Genomic DNA, 9,134 nt, shown 5'->3' on the forward strand with positions numbered 1-9,134 from the left:
CTGTTATTAATTGTTCTGCTGATTATAGCTGTTCTAACAGGTGTGAGGTGGTATCTCATTGTGGTTTTGATTTGCATTTCCCTAATAGCTAGCGATGTTGAACATCTTTTCATATATTTGTTGGTCATTTATATCTCCACTAGGGAGAAGTGTCTGTTCAGGTCCTCTGCCCATTTTTTGATTGGATCGTTTGTTTTTTTGTTGTTATTGAGTTGTATGAATTCTCTGTATATTTGGGATAATTAGGCCCTTATTGGAGGCATTGATTGCAAATATACTTTCCCATTCGGATGGTTGTCTCTTTACCTTGTTGACGATTTCTTTTGCTGAGCGGAAGCTTTTTAGTTTGATGTAGTCCCATCGGACTGGCTTTAAACTCCACCCTTCCTTTCTGCTCCACCCCCCACCATAAATTTCACAAAGAAATAAAATTGCCAGATGGGCACTCCATTACTTCCCATTGACAACTCTAGTGTCTTATCTTCGGTAAAAGGTCAATTCCTTCACGTTGCTCTGGATCCATTCCCTTTCTCTGCCCAGGGGACCTTTGTCAATTAATTAAATATTCTCCTTCTGTGCTTCAACATTTCCCTCTACGTCAGACTTTTCCCACCATTTATTTTCAGCAGCTTTATGGAGATATAATTCACATTCCATAGGATTCGCCCATTTCGAGTATACAATTTTTACTATATTCAGAGTTGTACAACCATCATATCTAATTTTAGGACATTTTTATTTTCCCAAAAAGAAACCTCAGACCTATTAGCAGTCACTCCCCACTTCCCATCCACCCGGCAACCACCAGGCCTAGGCAACGACTAATCTACTTTCTGTATCTATAGATTTGCTTAGTCTAGAAATTTCATATAAATGGAATCATACAATATGTGCCCCTTTTTGACTGGTTTCTTTCTCTTAGCATACTGTTTTCAAGGTTCATCTATGTAGTACCCATGCGTCAGAAATTTCATATAAATGGAATCATACAATATGTGCCCCTTTTTGACTGGTTTCTTTCTCTTAGCATACTGTTTTCAAGGTTCATCTATGTAGTACCCATGCGTCAGAAATTTCATATAAATGGAATCATACAATATGTGCCCCTTTTTGACTGGTTTCTTTCTCTTAGCATACTGTTTTCAAGGTTCATCTATGTAGTACCCATACTTCATTCCTTTATTATGGCTCAATAATATTGCATTGTACGGATAGGCTACATTTTATACATTTATCATTTGATGAACATTTGAGTTGTTTCCACTTTTTAACTATTCCAAATAATGCTATGAACATTCATGTACAGGTATTTGTTTGAATATCTGTTTTCCATTCTTTTGGTGTATACCTAGGCGTGAAATTGCTGGCTCATAGTCTATGTTCATATCCTATGTTTAACTTACTAAAGGACCATACTGCTTTCCACAGAGACTGCACCATTTTACATTCATTCCTACCAGCAATGTACGAGGGTTCCAACTGCTCTACATCCCCACCAACACTAGTTATTTTCCTTTTTATGTTATTATATAGCCATGCTAGAGGGAGCGAAGTGGTATCTCATTACAGTTTTGACTTGCATTTTCCTGATAGCTAATGATGCAGAGCATCTTTTCATGTGCTTATTGGTACACTTTATTTGGAGAAATGTCTATTCAGATTTTTGCCCATTTTTTAAACTGGGTTGTCTTTTTATCACTGAGTCGTAATAGTTCTTTATATTTTTTTAATATTAAATTCTTATGAGATATGATTTGCAAATATTTTCTCACATTCTGTAGGTTGTCTTCTCACTTTCCTAGTGGTATTGTTTGAGGCACGAAAGATTTTTAAAATTTTGATTAAGTTCAATTTATTTGTTTTTCTTCAGTTCCTTCATGCAAAAGGTGTCCTAAAAAACCATTGTCAATCCAAGGTCACAAAGGTTTTCAGTTATGTTTCCTACTAAGAGATTTATAGTTTTAACTCTTACATTTGGGTCTTTGATCCATTTTTAATTGTTCGTATGTGGTGTTGAAATTCATTCCTTTGCATGTGAACATTATTTAACATACTTCTTTCTCCCATTAAATGATATTGGTACCCCTATTGAAAATCAATTGGCTATAGATATATAGGTTTATTGCTGGACTCTCAATTTTATTCCATTGGTCTATATGTCTGTCCTTATGCCAGTACCACACTCTTGATTAGTATAGCTTTGTAGTAAGTTTTGAGATTGAGAAGTCTGAGTCCTCTAACTTTGTTCTTTTTCAAGATTGTCCTGGCTATCCTGGGTCCATCGGATTTTCAAATGCAATTCAGAATCGCCTTGTCAGCTTCTACAAAGGAGCCATCTGGGATTCTGGCAGGGATTACATTGAATGTATATAGACCAATTTGGGAAGTATTGCCATCTTAACGATATTGTCTTCCAACTCATGAACATGTCTTTCTATTTCTTTAGGTCTTTAATGTTATTCAACAACATTTTATAGTTTTCCTCATGTAAGCTTTGCACTACTTTTGCTAAGCTTATTATCAAGTATTTTATTTATTCTTTTTGATGCTACTGTAAATGAATTTAGTTTCAAATCATTAACAATGAATGATACAGAAATACAACAAATTTTTCTATATTGATCTTGTATCCTGCAACTTTGCTGAATTTATTTGTTTTGACAGTTTTACTTAGAAATGCCTTAAGATTGTGTATATACAAGATTATTTCATCCACAAATAGACATAACTTTATTCCTTCATTTCCAGTCTGGATGTTTTCTTTTTCTTGCCTAGTTGCCCTGGTAGAACTTCTAGCACAATGATGAACAAAAGTGGCATAAGCGGCCATCCTTATCTTTTTCCTGAACTTAAGGGGAAAGCATTCAGTCTTTCATTGAGTATATTAGCTGTGGGTTTTCTTATATGCTCTTTATCAGGTTGAGAAAGCTTTCTTCCAGTCTGTTTTCTGAGTATTATCATGAAAGGGTACTGGATCTAATCAAATACTTTTAATGTACCCATTGAAATGATATGGGCTTTTTTTCTCTTTATTTTATCAATATGGTGTCCCAGCTTCTTTTTAAAGTTGAAATCTTAGGAGGAGTAAGATACAAAACAGGGTGGGGGGTTGCTCTGGTTAAAGCAGGAAGGGAAGCCTAAGGCTGCCAAGCTGGCCCACCAGCAATTCTCTCCCAAGTAGCCTCGGGCTCCACAGGAGAGTAAGCCAGGGGCCAAAAACAGCAAGCAGCCCCCAGGGCTCTCATCCCAAACTCTTTGTTGGGCCCGGCTCTGTCAGCCAACTAACCCCCAACCCTCGGGCTTAGGGAGCCCTGGTTGGCAGGGCTGGCTGATTACAAGTACTCAGCCACTTTATCAACAGCAGCTCATTAGCATCCTGCAAATTGCTTATTTATCCCAGCATAGAGCTCTAGAGCCAACTCTCCCTCTACCCTCTGGCTAAAGAGTTGATCTAGGGGCTTTGGAGTCCTTAACACTTGCCCTTTTTAATGTCGTCTTTCCATTCAATGTTAGTTCGGATCTGTGGTTATAGGAAAACTTGTACTTGTGAAACCTTGATTACAATCAATCCAAAATACAGAGGTTCAGTATCTCAAACAGATTGCAGACAGCCCACTAATTACTTTTGGGGATGACTGATTAAGAAACTTTATTACAGAAAATGAATGCATCCAACGTCCCCAAATACATTTGTGACAAGAGACACACAGAAGACACAGACATAGTTGCTACATCACAGCCTTGTTCTTTCCAAAGGATAAAACACCATTCAAGAACAGGGTGAAGGGATTGGAGGAGAGGTGGTTAGGGAAAGCAGGTACTGTCCCTTAGATTTTTTTTAAAAAGTAACAGGTTGGCATTGCAAGAACACCTACTGTAGGTCCAGAAATCAAGCTAAGCCTAAACCTTAGGTGGTGACACCATGCCTCTTGTCACATCTCAGAGAAGCTACAGAGCCTCACTCCCTCAAGAGTAGCCATCTCGTGATAGGGAGAGCAGTGGTCTTGCTGAAAACAGCTAATGGGCCAAGTAGCCTTGAGTCTGCTTAATCGAAGATCACTTCCTCACTTCTGTTTAGCTGCTATGAGAGCACAAAAGAAAGTCATCCCCTTCCATAGTTGTCCTGCCTAGTTACAACCAGATAGAGGGGCACCACTTAGCCGAAAAATGACAAGTTGGGCTTCTCTTCTATATTCGAGAAGGTTGCCTACAGCTCCCCAATCTTAACATGGCACATTGTGTGTCCGGCAGCAGCAACTTCAGCCTGTAATGCCAAGTGATGGCTAGAGGAAAGTGACAAGGGCATGGCTGAAGCAGGAGGGGCAATCCTGGAACAAGTGCCTTCAGGCAAACCTCAGGACCAAGGGTTTTTTAATTAGTGGTCATTTTCTAGGACTAGAAAAACATTTAGGACAAACAGTTCTGATATGAGAAGAAATGGCTATGAATACAGATTAGAGATCAGAGATCAGGCCGGTGTGACCATAACCATGACTTGTACCCATCCAGGACCTGACAGGGTGGGGAGGACACCATCTGCAGACATGCACAGTTCCAAATAGTCAACTTTAAGAAAAAGCTGTTTTCTCCTAAGTAATGTCATTAAAACACTCCCGAGTAGTTCCCAGCCTCAAACATACACACCTGAGTGTCAATACTGGGCAGTATTAACACTCACCCACAACACAATACCCTTCATTACTGCCAAGAGTTATAAGATGTACATACACATCAGCAATCAAAATTATATTTAATATCACCATTTTGGGGTGGCCATCAACGTTCACCTCAACTTGGCCAAAGTGTTACACCGTCTACCAACATGAAATAACCACTGAAACACAAACCAATCTTTCGGTTTAAGAACATTAACAATCCGCATTTCCAATGAGCTCAATTCTTGGGTAGGCCATTCAACTTTCCATCTGATTGATACATTTAGTGCTTAGAAACAATAGATTCCATCAGCCTGCCTTGCAGCTCAGCTGCCCCAACATGGAGCCTGCCAACAGGAGCCCCAGCAATCTTCGTTGGGCTGTTTGGTTTCATGAAGTAGGAGAACTGGATACTGTTCCCTACCCCACCTCCCTCATTGGGGTCCAGGAGACAGCAGCAGCAGCTCATGACCTCAATTGTTGAGCTGAACATATGTTCTGCTACATGTACTGGGATCAGAGGGGATGAAGCCTGAATATACGACACACCATACATACCCTCGAGAGGACAGCTTTTGCCTTTTAGCAATGAATTTGGCCCCAGTGTCAGAATGGGGTAGGAAGCCAAAAAAAAAATTAAACCTACATAGTACTCAGCCTCAATCTAACCACCCAACTTCCTACACCGTGAAGGCTGCTAAACCTTGCCTGTGTCAAGTTATCTTGTTACAGTCGATATTTAAGACTTGATCTTAATGCCATTCAAGCACAAAATCACGCAGTAGCTTTAAGTAGCCCTCTTCATCTCGTCCTAAGTAAGCTGGCCACATTAAGATAAACTGCCAGATTTACAGGGAGGCTAGTCACCAAATATAATGGGAGTGGGTTGTTTTGCCACTAAGACTGCTATGAGTCAGAAATTTAGACTGTTACAATAGAGAACAGCTTAAAAAATGTAATACTGTTTATTTAACTTCAAAAACATTTCAGCATTCTAAACATACAAAAAATAACAAAACGTTGCAAATTGTGTTTAGTACAGAAGGTTCTTGAACTTTCATTGATGCAGTGGCTCTTCACTTTGCTGACAATGAAGAGTTCTAGTTTGTTTAAAAACAAACAGTTTAAAACTACCACACTTAACTAAAAAAGATCCAAACACTTCTCATGCCAGCTGACCCCCCTTTTCCACAGCTAAGAATGGCAGCAGAATGCTATGTCACTATATACAAAAACAAGACAACCTGAAGCCAAATGGATGCCCACTGCAGTGTCCACAGGTCCAGCCTCACAGTGCACGCCCTGAGCTACGGCCCCTCCAAAAGGCATCTTCCCCACCACCTCAACGCCAAGCAAGGAACATCAAGAGCTTGTCCCGGTTGTTTTGTTCTTTTTACAAACTATAGATATGTACAGTTGAGAACTCAGGATTTCTAGCCAATAACCATATAGTTAACACCACCTTACAGATTAAAAAAAAAGAAAGAAAATGCCAGAAACATCTTTAAATGCCTTGTCACACCAATAGCAAAGTGCACAGAGTGAGGAGAACACGAGAGCCTTTTTGTTTTTAAAATGTTTGGAAATATGTACAACTTTGATACAGTTTCAGGGTGCTCCAGACACCCATGGCCACTTCATGTAAACCACTGACAATTTCTAGAGCACTTTGAGAGACTACTATATGATCATGATCCAATTGTGTAATTAATCCTAATGAGGGCAACAGACAGGGCTCTAATAAGAGCTGTGTCGATTACGGCGCTCCCCTACTCTAAGGTATTCACAAGGAGACAGATCAACAGTTTTTTATTCATCCTCCTCATCCTCCTCATCCTCCTCCTCCTCTTCTTCCTCCTCGTCTTCTTCATCTTCCTCTTCGACTTTTTTTCGGGCAACTTTAGCAGGACCCTTTGCGCCATCAAATTTTCCTTTAGACTTATAGTCAGCAACATCCTGGAAGGAACAGGGACATATTCCAAATGAGGAGACAAACTCTCCTGCAACTATTTTAGTAAAAGGCAGAAACATACTGTCCCTGCCTCAGAATAAGCAAGCAAGAATTTCAAACAAGACAGGGCTGCTATTTGGAGTATTTGTTTGCAGAAACAAATTTAAAAGGTAATGGGTGTTCAAGTAGCTTTTAATTCGTGTTAACAGCACTATCAAATGCCGTGCCATGGCATCCTATGTTACCAAATTTTTTAAGCCTGCCTGAAGTTCTCTCAAACACACACACAAAAATGTTAGAAGCCTGAACACCAGCACATATGGCTTATCTTGCACGGAGATGGGCCCTCACATGCTATGCTTTACTCAGCCCAGCAAAGCAGCCTTACGCCCCCATCCCCTATACCCAGGGCAGCTGAATGCTTGCAGTCCAGACTGCACGCCTCGGCCCAACTCACCTTCTCATATTTCTCCTTCAGCTTTGCCGCCTTATTGTTGTAAGGCTGCTTTTCACTGTCGCTTAAGTTATTCCACATCTCACCCAGCTTCTTTGCCACATCTCCGATAGAGATGCCGGGGTTTGTGGATTTGATCTTGGGGCGGAATTCTGAACAGAAGAGAAAGAATCCAGACCTAGGGGGAGAGAATTACATAAATTAGATGAGAACCCACAAAAACAAGAGCTTAAGTCAGAATCCCATGTTCCTGAGCCCACATACTTCTTACCACTATGACTCCTCTCCCTACAGTGAAGAAATGTGTGATACCATATACAATGTTACAAAGTAATAGGTTACAGAATGTTTAAGCTGCTTCAGAAATATATGGTGGTTTCTCAGTCTCTAAGCTGCTGGGCAAGGGGTAGAGAACATACCTAAGGATGCTGACACCCAGAACTAGGCTGCCTCTTCCCAGTGAAAAGGCCAGCAGGCAACCATGAGGGCACACAGTTCACAAGCACCTCAGCCTTAACTACTGATTTCCATGGCATTGCATTTTAAAGCCCCAAGTACAGAATGTTTCACGGAAGTATCCTGACATTTTTTAAATAGTGTCTTTTCAAACCTCTTTCAAACAGAAGGAAAGCTCTTCACAGTGTCCTGAATCCTATAGTCACTTACGGTGGCCTTTTGGGGGCATTAGGATCCTTCTTCTTCTTGCCTCCTTTAGCTGGTCCATAATCCTTCATTTCTCGATCATAGCGTACTTTATCTGCCTTTGCCATCTCGTCAAATTTAGACTTCTCTTTCCCAGACATTGTCTGCAAAGAACAGGACCTGTTAAATTCCTCAATGCAGTGAACACATACCTGTTCAGTTGTCCTGTAGTAAGTGGCGATTGCTACTCTAAAGGTAAGTAGCCCCAAAGTGTGAAATCCAGCTAAGACTAACTTAAAGGATACAAAAGAAAAGTACCTTCCACCTCTCAGAGCACTTCTTGGAAAATTCGGCAAAATTGACAGGAACCTCTGGATTCTTCTTCTTATGTTCCTCTCTGCACGTCTGCACAAAGAAGGCATAAGCAGACATCTTGCCCTTTGGTTTCTTGGGATCACCTTTAGCCATCTTGACTGTGATGGATAGAAGCAAGAGAAACAAAGAAAAATAAACCCGATGAATAGAACAGAACTACCAGTTACACCAAAGGCAGGGCAAAATTAAAATTGAGGTTGCCCTAAGGAAGCTCCCCTCCCCCCACCCCGCCCCCCCCAAAATAAATAAATGCCTGATGCCACTGGCAGCCAAAGACAGACTGGGAGGAAATCAGCTTCACTGTCACTTGTCATTTAACTTTTGACCAGCATGAAGCGTGGTGGTTTGCAAGTTACTTCTCCAGGAGTGATCAAGTTCTCCAAATGGAGCAGACCCAAGTGGGGTGGCTCAGCGCTACATTCCTATTCAGTACTACGTTTTGGAAACCACAACCACAAAGTGGGAAGGGCGAGGGGCGGGGGGAGGACACATTTGTAGGGGGTGCAGGTAGATGATAGAAGCTTGAAATCAATGGCTTAAAGCTAACTGGTCATCTGTTTAACTCCTATGTTACACACAAAAATACTGTCACCGCTGCTAAACACAAAATCAAAGCAGGAGAACTGTAAATAGGGAACATTTGAAATTTCACTATTGTTGATGCGTTTTGGCTCATAAAAAATGGCTTTTACAAGAACGATGATCTAGCAAGTGAGCAGATACCCTTGTACTATTAGTTCAAATCTGTCTCTTCGTCATTACCTAAAGGGGGAGGGGATACCAAAAGGACTAGTCTTGCTCATTTGTAAAGTGGAAAGCATGTCCAGCCAGGAACACTTTCTCCAAAGTTTCCAAATAAAAATGCAGCTGTGGCGTGTCATCGTCCCTGTCCCACCCCCCAGCTTCCCGCCATCTTTTCCTTTTCCCACACCCAAGGTCATCATGTAAAACTAAAGCGCTCCCCTTTGCGGGGAACGCAGCCGGGCTCGGTTCCGCGCTGGGTCACCCAGACACCCATAATTCACCTTCCATTTTGTCAAAATGTTCCTGGTGAAAG

At 41.0% G+C, this 9,134-nt stretch overlaps 1 protein-coding gene across 1 annotated transcript in view; it reads right to left on the bottom strand.

The window, feature by feature from the left end:
• Nucleotides 1–4,731: 4,731 nt before the first annotated feature.
• Nucleotides 4,732–9,134, bottom strand: part of HMGB3 (high mobility group box 3) — a 5,575-nt gene continuing 1,172 nt past the window's right edge. Inside the window, exons 2-5 of the mRNA XM_006905503.3 lie at nucleotides 8,021–8,175; nucleotides 7,727–7,866; nucleotides 7,064–7,238; nucleotides 4,732–6,611 (exon numbers count right to left, since the gene is read on the bottom strand). Coding sequence (XP_006905565.1) covers nucleotides 6,465–6,611; nucleotides 7,064–7,238; nucleotides 7,727–7,866; nucleotides 8,021–8,170 — 612 coding nt within the window. The 5' untranslated portion in view covers nucleotides 8,171–8,175 and the 3' untranslated portion in view covers nucleotides 4,732–6,464. The remainder of the gene's footprint in view (nucleotides 6,612–7,063; nucleotides 7,239–7,726; nucleotides 7,867–8,020; nucleotides 8,176–9,134) is intronic.

The sequence above is a fragment of the Pteropus alecto genome, unplaced genomic scaffold (assembly GCF_000325575.1).
Source record: "Pteropus alecto unplaced genomic scaffold, ASM32557v1 scaffold341, whole genome shotgun sequence".
Lineage (NCBI taxonomy): Eukaryota > Metazoa > Chordata > Mammalia > Chiroptera > Pteropodidae > Pteropus > Pteropus alecto.